A 17,720-nucleotide genomic window follows, 5' to 3' on the forward strand; every position below is an offset into this window, starting at 1 on the left:
AATACAAATCTGATATCGAATCTCAATTAATCAATTCCAAAAATCATAACAATTACATAGTTAGTCCGTTTCTTAATCTGACTTCGATTCTATGATGTCTAACATGTCAAGAACATCATATATGATGGGTATTCAATTCCAACAACATCATAATTTCAGAATATGTCAAAACGTAACAAAACTTACGTCCCGTTATAGCTTTCGTCGCTAAGAACTCGGTACTGTACTCAGATTTAAAATCAGACGGACGGAATTTGCGTGACGTTCAATTTTCGCACATCAGGAACTTGGAGCTTCCGTTTCTCTCCTCTTTCAATTCTGAGGAATCAATTGTTTGTATATACATATATATATATATATATATATATATATATATATATATATATATACACGTTGCACCTAAAAGACAAGTGGCGTCGTGCATGTTCTGCACCATATGCGCGCACAAAGTCGCGCATATGCGCCGGTTGTTCGGACCAGCATTTCGTCTAATCGCGCATATGCGCCAATCACTTCCGCGCATATGCGCCGAACATTCTGTCCATCACACGCATGTGCGCCATCTACGTCGCGCATATGCGCCGAACTCTCTGGACCTCTCGCGCATATGCGCGAATCTAAGTCGCGCATGTGCGCGCATGGTTCTGTCTTCCTCGCGCATGTGCGCCCATACATGTCGCGCATGTGCGCGGGGACTCTTCTTGCACCTCATGTCAAATCTTCTTTCGGCTCTCCCGGTCTGATCTTTTCTGTCTATAATCATATCAATTAATCAATAAATCATTTCAGATTAATCTCGGATTACAGTAATTAAAATCTCGGGCCTTACAAAGGCCTATGACACTTTGATATTCCAAAACACTTTTGGAAAACCTAGTCGTCATCTCCGTCACCGGAGCTCCGTCGCCGGATTCCGGCCAACATGCACAATTTTTTTTTTAAATTGAAGGGACTGTTCGGGCAGCCCCTTGGGATGCCCTTGCTGCCCAATATCCGGCCATCGATTTGTTGTTTTGATTGTCTCATGCGGTTAGAAATTGACCTCAATATAATATCATGTATATGCTACACAAAATAGTAACCATAGCTCATGATACCACTTGAAAGGGGATCGTTTAAAGTGCTTGCTTGCGCAACGGAAGTTTCAAAATTTTCATACAAGAACTGAGCACCCTAAACACTATAGTGTGTAGCAAATACAATAAAACACAAAATGTCATACATAGGGTGTTTTAGAAATTACCTATCAATTTCAAAGATTGATTATTGGCTCCAACCAATAATGGTTGACCATTTACAAGCTTTTCTTGCTCTTGGACTCTTTCCTTCAAATTAGGTCCACCACCAACAAGCTAAATCAACCTTACACTTGCACTAGAAAATGTAAGGTATTTTTCTTTGAGAAGGGAATGTTTTTCTTCAACAATTGAAGAACAAAATTGAAGGGAATTGTTGGATAAAATTTTGGCCCTTAGTATGAGGAGAGAAGGGAGGATGAGTTTTTCTTGGTTGTGGAAAAAGTTGAAGTAAAAAGTTGCATGTGCATGACATGCCATTCACTCAAAAGTTGCCTCCAATCCTTCACCTTCCAAGCATGCATTTTATTTGGGCTTGTAACAATTACAAGGCCCATGGACTTTTATTTAAATGTCTCAAACACATTTGAGACCATTTAAACTTTACTTGATTTTAGTCAAGCCCACTAGTTTAATAATTATTTTTAATTGGGCTCTACAAGGCTCAATGTTATTTAATTAATTCAACACTTGAATTAATTTAATTATTTGGAGTCTACTAGGCCCACTAGTGTTTAATTAATTCAACACTTGAATTAATTTAATTTAGTCCATAATAATGTTTATGAAAATCACAATTTTCAAATACTTTATTTATTTGGTCAACTTTTAATTTAGGAACACTTCTTCAAATTAAAAGTCACATTCCCCTTATATAAGTCATACTTCTAATTTTTCTTGTGCTTATTAACTCCTTTATAAGCCGTTCAACATATTGAACTTATTTTACTTCTCAACGGGATCTAGAAAGTTAGCACTTGTGTGACCCTCAATGGTTCATTGATACAACTAGCAGTGAGTTCACATCTCTATGTGATTTGAGACTAAACACGTCCTTATATGAGCATACCTCAGTTTCTCCATTCTTACTTATCAACTCCTTGATAATAAGAATGTCAGAACTCAAGTCTGATAGTACCCAAACCAATCGTGTTAAACGCCTAGCAGCATCGCTTACATGATTCCATAAGTATCAAATGATAGTGCCCACAAGAACCATTCAATTATGATTAGCGTACCCTACGGTCCCTTCAACTCATATTTTCCGACCGATTCGACAACTATTGGTATATCGAGAGCTGTCAAAGAATCGATACTATGTGTCATGTCGTAGTTGCATCGATGGTGTAATCTAAGAAACCCCTTTCTTAATTACCACCATACTCTGATCAGAGATTTCAAACTACATACACATAGGATATCCATACCCGAAGGTAAGCGGTGAATCCCCGAGTACAATGCATCAACTCCTATATGTTTCGACAAAACACCCAACCTTGCCACCTGATGACCCCATATGAGTCGGTAAACAAGTCAAAGTGCAATGCTAGCATATAGAGTCTCAATGTTGTCCGGGTCATAAGGACTAATGGTGTACAATCATAAACTAGGACGTTTCCACTTGATAAGTGAGAACCACTTGGAAAGTCCTTTATGGAGGGTTGTTCAGTGCACTCTACAAGGAATACCTATCTGCATGTTCGGACATCACAATGTCCCCTACCAATGAAACATGGTACTCACATCGCAGATACTAGTCTCGAACTCGAGCGTCCTATATCCTTCTTAGCGGCGGCTGAATCGACTAGAAACTGTTTAGAATATACAGTATTGCAAATATGAGATTCATGATACTCATCATATTAGCATCTCATATTCTTTCTACTATTTGTATATTCAAGGACTTTATCTATGCAACTAGCATGTGTATACATATAAAGATGTGTCAAAACAATAATTTCAAATATTATTGAAATAAGGATTGTGTATACATAGAGTTTCAACATGAACCCTCGGCCAACACTTGGCTCGACGGGCATATACTCTAACAGTCATATCTTTCCTAGCTCTCTTTTTAGACTCGGATTTCACTTCATCTTTATCACCATCATGATCTAAATTTTCCACACAATCTGCATCATTGTTTTTGTTCTAATCAGCATTATCAGCTTCTTCCATTAGATGATCTATTACACTCTCTATTTACACAATAAATTTCTGAAATCCAAAATATTCAATAAGGTATGCCGAATAATCACATCATTGATGCCTTAATCAATTTTATGAGCCAATATACATTCAAATTTGAGAAAAATCAAGATAATGATTATTTAATAGAATGACAATTGAATTTAATTTGTTAACTCACAAGTAATTCACATATTCAAAAGCAAGTCCAGTGAAACATGGATCAGAATCAGTTACAATGAATGAACTATTGCACATTGACAGTCCAGTGAAACACATTTTCGGAAAACTAATACGTTGTAAATTGTATACACACACATTAAAAAGGGAACAAATCCATTTATTTACTCTCCAAGTGCTGAAAAATAAAACTTGAAGGCATATTGGAATCAAGCCAAACATGCTTTAGTCTCTTAAGTATATCAAGTCACAGAAAATTCTATTAACATCAATGCATCTTCATCATACCAAGAAAGCCACATATTTCAACTGACCGAAAATGGGGGGCTAATCCAGGATTTTAATCTAGGGGACAAAACAAAAAAACTAGTTTCTCTACTATTAATAACACGAACCAAAAATATATCAAGCCCAAAGGGAAAACAAAACCCGCAAAAAATAATAATATTTCACAATACTAAAGCAATTCATCATGTTTAAAACGATTACCACGTACCAGAAATCATTCCACCTTGAACAAATCTCAATAACACGGATTCAGATATACAAATTAAGAGAGATATTTACATTAAACAATTTAGGTGTATGTACGATTTAATCAAATGTATACTCACTTTTTGAGAAGAGGCGGCTGACTGGCTGAGGCACAGAAAAATGTCGGGAGGGAAGAGGGAAGAGCAACGAGCCGAAGAGTGAAGACACTAGAATATTAGAATTAGGGATATACATAAAAATATATATATATATATATATAGTGTATTTCGGGTACCCGTTTTTTGTTTTGGGTAGCACAACCCGACAGTTGTATATCGGGTTCGGGTAGAAACCCGAACATGAATTTGAAGTAAATAACCGACCCGATCGGGTCGGGTCGGGTAACCGATACCCGACTACAAATGCCCACCCTTAGCTGGGTGTATGTTATTTAAAAAAAAATCAGATGATGGGTCTCCCACTTTGTTAATTACTGCGGAAATTCTTACGATCCTTTAGTACACAAATAAATTTATGTATCTCTATTATTTTATTAGAGTTAGATTGTTAAGAAATACTACTTCTCCTCATCTAGTGTGCGGCACCAAGTTTTCTTGACCTTTTTGCCCTCTTGCTTCACCTTAGTAATATTTTCCTCTCTCACAATCACTCCACGTCTCCAATAAAAACCGTTTCACACAATATTTTAGTTCTCCTACTCTGCACGTTTCTCTCTACACTCATTTTCTTTTTCCTATTCCAAAACTTCTCTCTTATATATATTTCACAAAAGACTCATTTATTTCCTCTGAATCTCTATGATTTTATCTCTGCCAATGTTTATCTATTTCTCATCCTCTATCTTATCACGTCTCCCGAATAACCATTTTTGGCATGGGTATTACACTTTTTTTATTTATTGATTCAAATTTGAACAATGGTTTGTTAGTGCCTAATGAATAAACATATTATTTATGATTTTTTTTTGTATAAGTAGAATTTTTTTGCTGGTTTTGAATTTTCTTTGTGCTTTTTTCTCAAAAGCTGAAAGATACATGTTACAAACTGTTAGTCAAGTGTCAACAATTGGTGATTGGATAGAAAAAGAATCCATATGAATAAATCAAGAAATTGGAAGTTGGTAGATGGCAGTTAGCCACCTAACTCAAGTAAACAAATCAGTGGCCAGGAGACTCTGATATTGAAGAGCCGTTGGATTCAAGTGGATGGTAGAAGGACTGATTTATATATATTCAGCTTTGAGGCTATCTGGAAGAGGACGAAAAAAATAACAGATGAGGTATGCCAAGAAAATGGAAGATCACCCTCACCAATCGAGATAAAAGAGTGTTCTTTTGAAATCAATAGGAGAAGAACAAGATTGTATATTGTATTGAGGAGATTGATTGGTGTAATTATTTCACGTTATGTATTCTGGATTCTACTCAAAACTCTTAATGAGATTACCTCCCATGGACGTAGATCAGTTTTGATAGAACCACATAAACGTGTGTCTTCTTCATTCATTTTCGTTTGTGGTCTTTAACTTGATCGCCTGTGGATATTAAATTCGTTATTCATACTCTAAATCTTTGATTTTCTTGATTGCAAAACTCGAGAGGAGACTGATAAAGAGGGATCACAACTTACAACTGGCATCAGAGACTTTGTTTTTTGCAGCTACATTCATAAGATGATGGCTGGAAAAGTCGAACTCGATCGGTTTGACGGAAAGGGAGACTTTGCTCTTTGGCATAGAAGAATGCACGCCATACTGGTACATCAGAAAGTTGCCAAAGCACTGGAGGGAGAAAAGAGACTCCCTGAATCTCTAACTGAAGAAAAGAAGCAGGAGATGATGGAATTGGCGTTCAGTACATTAACGTTGCACCTAAGTGACAAAGTACTTCGCGAAGTTTCATTAGAAAGAACAGCTGCAAGTATCTAAGTAAAACTTGAATCCCTCTACATGACCAAGTCTCTGCAAGATAAAATATATCTTAAAGAAAAACTATTTGGCTTCAAGATGATTGACTCCAAGACAGTCGATGAAAATCTAGATGATTTCAATAGACTCATTTTGGATTTGGAAAACATTGGTATAGAAATTGAGGATGAGGATAAGGCTATCTTAGTCCTCAATTCCCTTCCCAAATCATATTCCGTGTTTGTGGAAACAATGAAATATGCCAAAGAATCATTAGTCTTTGATGAGATACAAAAGGCTCTAAAGGAAAATGAATTCCAAATTATCATTGAGAAAGATGCGAAAGAAACTGGTGACAGCCTCTATGTAAGAGGAAGATCAGATAAGAGGGAATTTAGATTCAAAAATCGAATTAGATCCAGATCAAAGACAAGAAAATTGAAGTGTTTCTTATGTCATAAACAAGGACACTTTAGGAGGGATTGCCCTGATCGACATAGACTAGCTGATAAAACAAAGGTGGAAGGAGAAGCATCAATTGTACAAGATGGGCATGACAGTGTCGAGGTACTGTGTGTTACAAACTCAATACAGACCAACACTGGGTTCTTGACAGTGGATGCTCCTTTCATATGACACCAAACAAATCCTGGTTTGAAACTATAGAGGAGATTGATGGTGGGGAAGTCATATTTGGAAATGACAAGACATGTAGGATCAAAGGGATATGATCTGTAAGCCTTCAGATGACAAATGGTATTGAGTTGATCCTAACGAAGTAAGACTAGTCCCTGATTTAAGAAAAAACTTAATCTCACTGGGTAGCCTTGATCAGGTTGGATATACTTTCAAGGCCGAGAAAGGAACTCTGACAATCTACAGAGGAGCACTAAGTATGATGAAGGGACAAATGATAAATGGACTATATGTCCTATCAGGAAACACTTTGGTAGGGTCAGCAATTACGGTTGAGGCACAACAAAATAATACCAGAAAGTGGCATCTCCGATTAGCACACATAAGTGAGAAGTGTCTCACTGAACTACATAAACAAGGCCTACTTGGAGAGAAGCCACTAGAACAAATGGAATTCTATGAAGAGCGCATCAGAGGCAAGTCCACAAGAGTTAAATTAAACGTGGGAAAGCATACCTCAACTGCTCCACTGGATTATGTTCATTCGGATCTCTGGGGTCCATCAATGATACCATCCAATGGTGGGGCAAGCAGTAAGCTGGAAGGCAACCCTTCAACTAGTAGTTGCATTGTCATCTACCGAAGCTGAATATATGGCGGTAACAGATGCCTTCAAGGAAGTCAAATGGATGAAAGGTTTCATGTTAGAACTTGGTTTTAAACAAGAGTCCTTAACAGTCTTTTATGACAACCAAAGTGCTATACACCTATCAAAGCACCAACCTATCACGAAAGGATCAAACATATAGATATTAAACTCCATTTTGTACAGGAGATCATTGAAGGTTGAGAAATCTTAATCAAAAGATAAGCACAGATGAAAATCCAGGTGACATGTGCACAAAAGTCATACAAACAGACAAGTTACTTCACTGCATGGAAATAGTGAATGTAGCCAAGGGCTACATCACTTGAGGCCAGAAACATCAGAGGAGGTGCTCTCATTAGGATTCCTAAATTGTTGCCAAGGTGGATATTGTTAGTCAAGTGTCAACAATTGGTGATTGGATAGAAAAAGAATCCACATGAAGAAATCAAGAAATTGGAAGTTGGTTAGATGGCAGTTAGCCACCTAACTCAAGCAAACAAATCAGTGGCCAAGAGACTCTGATATTGAAGATCCATTGGATTAAAGTGTATGGTAGAAGGACCGATTTATATATATTCAGCTTCGAGGCTAACTGGAAGAGGACGACAAAAATAACAGAGGAGGTGTGCCAAGCAAATGGAAGATCACCCTCACCAATCGAGATACAAGAGTGTTCTTTTGAAATCAATAGGAAAAGAACAAGAGTGTATATTGTATTGAGAAGATTGATTGGTGTAATTCTTTCATGTTCTGCATTCTGGACTCTACTCAAAACTCTTAATGAGATTACCTCCCGTACACGTAGATCAGTTTTGATCGAATCACGTAAACGTGTGTCTTCTTCATTCATTTTCGTTTGTGTTCTTTAACTTGATCGCATGTGGATATTAAATTTGTTATTCATATTCTGAATCTTTGATTTTCTTGATTGCAAAACTCGAGAGGAGATTGATAAGGAGGGATCACAACTGACACAAACAAAGTTTTTGTACAAATGACATACTCAATTTAATGGATCATATCTATTCGCTCTCATCTTCATTTTATTCGTTTTTATTAATGAATAAGTTTATAGTCTATGAAATATTATGTTGATTTATATTAGTGATCATATCAAATTAGTTTGTTCGTTTTGATCTTGCAAGTGATAATATATTTATTACGAGCTTCAAGGTCCTATGATCTAATCTTTCACATATTCTCAACAGAGTCATTAAATCATTATATTAGGTCTTCTTAGACATTGTTTTATTATAATTTTTATAGATAAATTTACATTTTGGTTTATAAATTTTAAACTCAAATGTGTCGAGATCTAGCAGAGTTGCGATAACAAAAATCCAAACTTTCAAATGTCACAATTGCATATATATAGACACACACACACACATACACACACACACACTGATCTGGCGTATTTGAATATTTGTTGCACATGTATTTATAACTAAAGATTCATACATGGAAAACACAGATAATGGAGGTAGGAATCCGAAAAATTTAACTTATGCATAAAATACCTCACGATAAATACAGCTTTAATAATTTTTTTCTTCCATTTATTAGACAAATTTGAGTTTTTTATATTTAGTAAATTTTAGTTTGAGGATATTATTATATTTTTTGAACAATATTTGTTTACTTCTTTTACATTTAATTTTAACATTATTTCACATGATATGTTATTACGGCTTTAAAATAATATTATTTTTAATGATAAAAAATTATATCATATAAAGTAACAAATTGAGGTTGTCATACTTCTTTAAGTTTCGAAATCCATTGTCTTTCAAGAATATATTCATGATACAAAATATTTGGTGTCATGGTGTTGTGATATCATGAATGTTTAATATATTAGGCTCATATATTCATGACACACACAACACATATGTCTCGGTGGCTAGTTTTAAGAAAAAATGACACCAACTTATTTGAAATGGCCGGGACTCGAATCCAAAAACAATTTTATAGAACCCATCTTACAACTAAATGAATCCATCAATATTTAATCTTCTATGCAAGAAAATATATAAAATCCATAAGAATTTTTATGTCGAGTTTGATTCTAATTTTTTCACTGTATCGAGTTAGTATCCCTAAGTCTAATTTTTCATCACTTTATTGAATTTGAGTTGAATATGAGCATCTCTATTATTGAATCAGAACGAGATTGTTCTGTTCCCTCGTTTTGCCGAATTCAACTACTCGAGGCATTAATTAAACACACTAAAATCCTCAAAGCTTCTCGCTAAGAATAAAACCAAGAATCAGCATATCCCATTTTCCCAATCCAAAAAAACTCCCACGGAAAAGTTGATGCAGAAAATTCACGATTTTCTCCCAAAGCAAATATTGCTGCTGTTCTTGTTCCTAGTATCAACCATGGCCGCTGATTCATCTTCTTCTGAAGCCAAAGTTAACATAGTTTACACCGAAAAACCTGAAGGCCAGGAGCCTGAAGAGTATCATATCAAGACCCTCACCTCTGTTCTCGGCAGGTTGTTATTTTGTTAATTTTTTTTAAATTCGAATTTGAATGAAAAACTGTGTGTAAGATCTATCAAGTTTAGAAAAAGCTTCAATCTTTTCGGATCCCTTTGAAGGAAACTACGTTTAGTGATCTGGGATGGAATCTTGTGGTATTTGATTGTGAGTTCTTATGGGTTTGACTATATATATATATATATTTTATATTTGTTATACTGATGATAAAATCTATTGGTGATCTGGGCCAATACGTTTTTGTTTTTGACGGAATTAGTTTTGGGTTTGATATTTTTTTATATGCTTTTTTATGGGTTTTTGTTTGAACCTTTGATGATTATTTTGTTAAGATAGAAGATAAAGGTGTGTGTAATTTTGATGAAAATCATTATATTTGGTGGTATGTGAAATTGTTTTTGAAATTTTGGTTAAAAGTGAGGATGCTGCAAAGGAGGCTTTGGTGTACAGTTACAAGCACGCAGCCAGTGGGTTCTCAGCTAAGTTAACTCCTGAACAAGTCTCTCAGCTTTCAAGTAAGCCTTTTTTCCCCCCTATTCTTTTGCTGTGGGTTAATGAATTGGTAGTAATTTATCTGTTGATTTTTGGTGTCTTAATTCATAGTGTTGTGTCATTTGCGAAAGTAGATTTTTATATGATTATGCTGCTTCAATGATTTGCTGGTGTTGGCTACAACTATAATCTGTATGTAGCTTGAATATATGTTGTGTCCAAAATTAAGTTAAGAAAAAACTTCGGACATGGCTGCAAAGAGCATCCGACAAGTTTTGGATGCAACGAGCATTTCTTTTAACATTGATAGGGAAATTATTTTTTCTGAAAAAATAATTTATTAGAAATTCCTGTTCATTACATGTATTGTATGATGATTTCAAAGCTTGGAAAAGATTTATGTATTTTAGTTTCTCAGTGGACCTGGTATATCTTTACCGCTGCATATTTTCAGATTTTGATATATATAATTAATATTGTTGTTATCGCATGCGTGTTTGTGTGTGTATGTGTTTATGCACATTTTTGCCATACCAATTTTTTTTAAAACTTCGTGTAACTATGTCCGTGTCTATGCTACATAGTTGTGCTCTTGTTTGTATTCCTTTTGTGTTTTCCTTAATGTTAAATGTATGAATGTATATGTGTATAGTGTTAAACAAACTAGCGTATACTTTTGTGTTGCTTGGTTCTCAGCATTTTTCTCTCATGGGTATACAGCATGGGTGAGAAGGATCATTGCCTCTGAAATGAAAAATAATTAAAAAAAAGGAGTTTCAGAAACGCCATTCTTGACCCTTCAAAAAGTTTGAAGTTGCTATTAAACTAAATTCTTTCTCGGTTGCTGGACTACCTTGGATTTGTCTCATATTCATGGTCATTATTCTGCGTGATTGAACTTTCGAAAGCGAGAGGAAAAAATTTGAGGGACCTGAGTAAATCTGTTACCAAAGCAAGGAAGGACAAGGCTGAGTTATTTGCTAGCAGATCGAAATTTGTCTTGGTTATAGGATGTTTTGAACAAAAATCGACAGGAATTTATGGATGAATTACACATAGTATGCTTTAGATTAAGACTTGGATTGTAAACTTTATATATATCTCTTATTCTAATCTTTTGGCCTTGTTTGGGTTTTAGATGTGTAAACTTTATATATATCTCTTATTCTAATCTTTTGGCCTTGTTTGGGTTTTAGATGTATAATAGGGTCTCAGGTTGAGCTTAAAGCAAAAACTATGTGATCCCTCTGCCAAGAAACCAATATCCTTGCTATATGGCACCAAAGATCAAATTTATCTATTTTAAACGAGAGGATACATAGATCTCACAAAAGTTTAATTTCGTCTTTAATATTTACATGTAACACACGCACAGATTTCTACTCTCATTCTAGTCTTTTTTCTAATCATAGTTTTTATGTCTGTCCCATTCTGTTCATTTTCATTATTACGCTAAATCTACTCCAATATACTGATAAAAGTACGATACAATCTGCAGAACATCCGGGAGTGCTTCAAGTCGTCCCTAGTCGAACACTCGAGCTTCATTCTGAACATGGGAACACTCGCGCTTGAAGGCTTAATGCTCTATCAACGTTAGTACTACATCTATATGTATATGCGACCTTGTTTCAAGAATCATCTTGTTCTAAATAACATCTTGTACTAGGTCTTCAATAAAGATACATGAATCGTTTGAATGTATGTGAGCTTTATTTGTGTTTGTTCGGGGCATTTTTTGATTTGCTTAGTTGTAGTATTTTTATCTTTTATTGCATCATATCAATATTCTCGTTCCATGAACACAAAAAATCCAAGTGAATGACTGTCGGAGAGAATTGGAAGTCTAGATTAGGCTGTCAACTAATTCAATTGAAAGAAAACTAATAATATAACATTTTCGGGATCAAATTTATCTCTAATTTTTAAATTTATAGCTTGATTCATGTTGCATGAAAACAAGAGCTGTGAACATAAGTGATGATGGATGCTTCTGCTGCAAAAGGGAAGGATTGTAAATGGAATTTGACCACATTAGTGGCATCTTTTCAGATGATAACTTGAGTCCATTGATGTTGAAGAGCCACCAACAATTCTTCACGAACAACCATCGATTTTGCGACGAAAAGGAGTAAAGATCCCTGCAATGTCGTTGGAGCTACCACTCCGACGCCTATACTACGAAACTCCCTTGGTAAGGGGTAAATGCTTAGATAGTTGATGGGGATGCTCTTCTTCTGAAAAGCTGAATATTTCTCCCAAAAATAGCTTACCATCGATACTACATTAGCTGCCAATAATTGTCTATTCTCGAACACAAACCAGAGACTCCATCAAACCATCGCCAGCAGTGGCGGAGCCAGGAATCCGATTTTACCCGGGCTAGAATTTTAAACTCTAAATCTTTTAATATTTTAAATTGATCTATCGGGTTAATATCAAATTTATCCAAAATTATACAAAAATTTACATAAAATTTTTTTTTAAAAAATTTGGAGCCCAGGTGAAAAGTACTGTGGCTCCGTCCCTGATCGCCTGTATCATTCGCTCAACCATTAAAAGAGTATATACATTTGAATATATTCAAATTTGACTAAAATTAGGGATTGCGACGGAGCGGGTTTGAAACGGGTTTCCAATCTCAGGACCCACTTCTGCCAAGATTGGACCGGACCTGTCCCGCCCCTAAAGTTGACGGGTCTAATCCGGATTGGACCTGCAAGCCTGTTATGGATCGACATATTTTTTATTATATTAAATAAAAAAAGTCCAAAATTGATAGATTTTTCATAATTACATCCCAACAATGACATCTATACTGGTTTATAATACATAGGGGTGTCAATCTGGTGGGTTGGGTCGGGTTTCGGGTCAACCCGCGAAATTTTTTTTATTTTTTTTCAACCCGAACCAAACCCGAACCCGAAGCAACCCGAAAACCCCCAACCCGAACACGAACCCGTATAACCCGACTCAACCCGTCTAACTCGAATTTTATTTATTTTTTTAAAAAAATTAATGAAAAAATTCAAAAAAATAAAAAATAATAATAATATTTTAATTTAAACACATAATAACAAAATTTTTGATTTAAATTTGAAAGTTTAATCGTAGAAAATTAAAAGTATATTTACTAAATCAAATAAAAAATTGTTAAAAAAATAAAAATATGCAAAATAAATATTAAATAATGAAAATTTATCATATAATATACAATAAATTTTGTTCAAGCATACAATATATAAAAATATAGGTAATATTTTCAAAAAAAAAAAGTTCGCGGGTCAACCCGCAACCCAACCCGAAACCCGCCTAACATGGCACTAACCCGAATCAACCCAACCCGAACCCGAAAAACTCCAACCCGAACCTGATTTTTTTCGTGTTGGGTCGTGTTGGGTTGACGGTTTGTGTCGCATTTTGACACCCCTAATAATACACGAGGAGCTTAGAATAAGTAATTTTGAAGTCATAGTATAAAATTACTAAATTACATTCAAACCAAAAAGTTTTAAAAATAATTCATCTTAATGTAATAAAAAAAATCATATTTTTGTAAATTGGAAATTTTTTATATAAGTCAGAAAAAAACGATAATATTTTTGTGAAATAAAATTAGAAATTACAATATTTATTATTTAATATCAATATAATATCATATAAATATATTATTACTATTATTACGGTTGATTACATCCTACATGTAGGGGCACTACCCTCATGATAGAATCAAGGGCCCAAATTTAGCCACACATACATGAGATCCACTAATTTTTTGAAAATCACATATGTGTGAATCTTGTACATCCAAAACATATGGAGCACTGCCCCACATGTATTACCAATATACATACCGGAGGAGAGGATCCTTTAAAACCCATTACCAATTCCAAACGATGGATCCATTGCCTCCCTAACTAAAGTTATTAAAAATAATAATGCACGTAGGTCTTTTTTATATATAAATATATACTTATAATTAACAAATTTTTGTATTCATGTAAGCCAAACCTGGGAGTGTTGATAATTCTTTTAACTGACTTAGAGAATTAAATGTTTTTGGGAAAAAAATACATCGATATTTTAATAATTTATTAAAAAATTAAACACATTGTTTAGGATGGTGCCATTATTATGGATGATATCAAACTCAATTTTTACATTCCTTTTATAATCGATCCAAAAAAAATTTTGGACGAACACAACCAACCAGCTTTTATATCACAACCCCAGATTAAGGCAACCCATGGATGAAAGCTCTATCCATTCCAATTATAGAAAATAAATTTATAAAGATTCAAAAATTTGAGAGATTAATTTACTATATGCAAAAACACATAGATTTCCATGCACTGTTTCGCGGTTGCTAGCGAAAACGACAAACCTAACAAATAAAGCCCGTCATTCATGCTACTAGCTCATTCGTCTCGAGGGTGAAAGCATCAAATCATGATCAAAAGGGATATACCGATCATATTTGGTTAGGTTTTCATTGAGGAACACAGAACGATTTCATAATGGTATAAATATTTTGTTTTAGTTCTCCAGTACCAAATTGCATCATGAACTATATCACAGTAGTCAGCTTTAGATCCCAAACTCCTAATCAGTTTTAGAATGGGACACTCTATTGAAGGTGTAAGCACTATCTATATATTTGATACTTGAATCAAAATCTATTTTCGACCATTGTTGCTCCATAAGAGTCGAATCTCATGATTTCTGCTAATTGATATGGAGAGGAGGCTTCCAAGAATTTCATGTATCCCAAGAAAAGGGGAAAAACCTCATGATCCATATTTTGAATTTTCATTTTTCATGGAGACACTTCTATTCGTATACCCGCTTCCTCTTCAATATAGCAGGAAGTAACAAAATCGACCCAATAAGGAAAAGAACGAACAGGGTCTTAACATCGTATAGATCTTTCACTGATTTGAGATCGCCAAGTGCTAGTCCAGCCTGATGGAAACAAAAGCAGTGGCAGAAACTTATGTCAATTGTATAAAGATGAACAAACTAATAGAAATTAAGCAACTGCAGCAATTAGGGAAGTAAGAGAGCCACGCCACTTGTCCGTAGCTGGCACGCAGCTCAGTTCTCAGCTTTGAGTTCGAGCAGCTTGAGCACTCTCCTGAGTCCAACTCGTGTTTTAATACCTCATAGATCTAGTACTCGAGCTCGGATGATAATATCTTTTTTATTTTTTCCATTTGCATCCAAGCTCGAGTTCACTTCATATTCGAGAAACTATATACTTTTATGTGCTCAAGCTTTACTTATTACTTGGAAATCAAGTAGAACTCGAGTATGAAAATTTTCTTTTTATTCAACTCGACTTGCATGTAATGTATCCTTAAGCCAAATTGAAATGCTTGAAGAAGCATCTAACAAAAAGAAAAAGTCTTACTCGGACGGTGATATAGGAGGCTGGAATAATACCAATGACTGTGGCCAGAAAGAAAACATGAAATGGTATATCCACAATCGGTGATGCCAAATTAATAAAGAGATTCGGAAGTGTCGGCGTCACTCTCAAAAAGAGCATGTAATTGAGCAACTTATCTTTCCGCTTAGCTATCTGAAACCAAAAACTTCCTTCTCAGCAAGGTTCCAAAGACAGTGAAAGATGAAGGCAATTGGGGTTAAAAAGAAACTTGTAATTTCTCAGATATTACAAAATGAAATGAAGTAAAATCTTACAAAAAATGAAATAAATACCTCAGCTTGAAAATATCTGAGTTTTTCAGGCCACAACCAGTTAACAATAGGCCGGCCAATCAGTTTGGATAGAAAATAGCATGAGGATGCACCAGCTGTGGCGTTAAAAACAACCAAGAAAAGCCCTCTAATAACACCAAATAGTGCTCCAGCTAGCAAGGACATGAATATTGTCCCCGGAATCATAAATGTCTGCATGAATATGTATGTCGAACAGTAAACAAGGATGAACTTTGCAGGGTACTCTCCAGCATAGTTTGCAAGATGGTCCCTGCAGCATAATTAGATTGTGAAACTCAATATCGCTACAACAGAAACACCAATCAATCCTGTTGCAGACACTCCCAAATACAAAATTCAAAGCCAAAATCTTGTGCTACTGAAGGAAAGGAGAAACCATGAAAGTGACACGTGAATATAATTTAAATGCTTGGATCTCAATGCTGTAAAACCATTAATTTTGATTTGGAATAGTATAGATACCATACTCCTGCAGTGGCAGGAGCTGGGTTAAAAACTAACGAAGATAAATTAAACCAAAAATAAAGAAATCTAATCTAATTTTAAAAAAAACTTTACTTGAGCAACCGAAGATCAGCAAGGGTACGAGGCAGCTTGAGCATCTCGTACTCCGCCGCAGGCATGGTCAGGTATAAGCACATCAACCCGATTGAAAACAGCAAAAACACCCCCAAAGCCACCGCAGATTCCCATCGCGAAAGCGGAAATTTGTCTGCCTTGAAATTCTTCCCCGTCGGGGACTCCGGATTCTTCCCCTCATCCACATCCAATATCCGCACCCCGGTGTCCACCACCAGGCCCCTCTGCGCCGCCATTCAAAGGCAAGATTATTGCAAGAAATACTCGGGATGACCAGGGCTATAATTCAGCACTCATTCCAAAAATCAAGAACAAAAAAATACTAAAAATTGTACATTGCATACAAATGTCAATGGATTAACCGCGCCGGGAATGAATATTAGGCAAATTTATGACATAGAAGACGTGAATTCAAGGAAGATGAATCGAAAATTAGGGATTTGTACGTGTGGCAACAGTATGATAGTCAACGTTGGGTTACAGCCAAGAGAGAGGCAACGTTTGTACACGAATGATAAAACACGCGTTTCCAAGAAAATTAATTCTTTTTTAATTTTTTTTAAAAAAATTGGTTTTAAATCCTCGAATCCAAACATCTACTATCGTAACTCCCTACACCTATAAACTTTCACCAGACTTTCTAAAAAGATAAAATTGACAAAAACACCCTTATATAGAGAAAGATTGATTTTCCTGGGAGAAAATGGTATCAAAGCCCAGGTAAAATTATTTCAAACATGCAAATTTATTATTACCGATTAATTAGATGATTGAGAATGAGAATTTTCACAAATTACATGAATCCGAACCCAGGTTCGAGATTAATTCTTTACAGAAGTTATTCCAAAATATTGTAATATTTGAAACGGGAAGATCTAACCAAGGTTAGATATAAATAAAAAAGAGGAACTTATCGGAGTCCTAAGGTAAACTTATGATTCAAAATAATAGGTCCTTAGAAATAATACCGGATTTCTCTAAAATCTCTGGAGATCTTAGAGAAATTCATAAGACAATACAAAATTCTTGTAGTATATTGTATTATGTACCTATTATGTACCTCAAAAGGAGGAAAAGATCCTTGAAAACCAGGAAGAAATTTTTGGAGTATCAAAGGAGATTCGAACACGACTTCAAACACTTATACAACAACCAAGTTCTAGTAAGATGACTTCAGAAGGAAGGTTACCTTCATCCTTTGGTACTGAGCCCTTGTTACATCAACGAGGAAATGCCAAAGTAATGCCATAACCTTTAACTGAAGAAGAAAAAA

The 17,720-nt window shown here is 35.2% G+C and overlaps 2 protein-coding genes across 2 annotated transcripts; one reads left to right on the plus strand and one right to left on the minus strand.

The window, feature by feature from the left end:
- Nucleotides 1–9,295: 9,295 nt before the first annotated feature.
- Nucleotides 9,296–11,849, plus strand: LOC142522335 (subtilisin-like protease SBT3.9). The gene is made up of 3 exons (XM_075625641.1): nt 9,296–9,630; nt 10,052–10,149; nt 11,625–11,849. Exons 1-3 carry the CDS (start codon nt 9,449–9,451, stop codon nt 11,699–11,701), a joined length of 357 nt encoding a protein of 118 aa, XP_075481756.1. The 5' UTR covers nt 9,296–9,448; the 3' UTR covers nt 11,702–11,849.
- Nucleotides 11,850–14,576: 2,727 nt separating this feature from the next.
- On the minus strand, nt 14,577–16,949 carry LOC142522334 (putative membrane protein At4g09580). Its single transcript, XM_075625640.1, has 4 exons — nt 16,427–16,949; nt 15,848–16,118; nt 15,537–15,707; nt 14,577–15,088 (listed from the first exon to the last, which is right to left on the minus strand). Exons 1-4 carry the CDS (start codon nt 16,681–16,683, stop codon nt 14,957–14,959), a joined length of 831 nt encoding a protein of 276 aa, XP_075481755.1. The 5' UTR covers nt 16,684–16,949; the 3' UTR covers nt 14,577–14,956.
- Nucleotides 16,950–17,720: the final 771 nt, after the last annotated feature.

Source organism: Primulina tabacum, chromosome 13, assembly GCF_025594145.1.
Source record: "Primulina tabacum isolate GXHZ01 chromosome 13, ASM2559414v2, whole genome shotgun sequence".
NCBI classification, from domain to species: domain Eukaryota; kingdom Viridiplantae; phylum Streptophyta; class Magnoliopsida; order Lamiales; family Gesneriaceae; genus Primulina; species Primulina tabacum.

What these genes read in the sequence shown, in the direction of transcription:
- LOC142522335 (XM_075625641.1), top strand. Translation starts at nt 9,449, where the DNA reads ATGCAGAAAATTCACGATTTTCTCCCAAAGCAAATATTGCTGCTGTTC. An exon ending in CTCACCTCTGTTCTCGGCAG is followed by an intron (nt 9,631 to 10,051) that starts GTTGTTATTTTG and finishes TTTGGTTAAAAG; the next exon opens with TGAGGATGCTGCAAAGGAGG. An exon ending in ACAAGTCTCTCAGCTTTCAA is followed by an intron (nt 10,150 to 11,624) that starts GTAAGCCTTTTT and finishes TACAATCTGCAG; the next exon opens with AACATCCGGGAGTGCTTCAA.
- LOC142522334 (XM_075625640.1), bottom strand. Translation starts at nt 16,683, where the DNA reads ATGGCGGCGCAGAGGGGCCTGGTGGTGGACACCGGGGTGCGGATATTG. An exon ending in GCTGATCTTCGGTTGCTCAA is followed by an intron (nt 16,119 to 16,426) that starts GTAAAGTTTTTT and finishes ATTATGCTGCAG; the next exon opens with GGACCATCTTGCAAACTATG. An exon ending in TCAGATATTTTCAAGCTGAG is followed by an intron (nt 15,708 to 15,847) that starts GTATTTATTTCA and finishes TTTTGGTTTCAG; the next exon opens with ATAGCTAAGCGGAAAGATAA.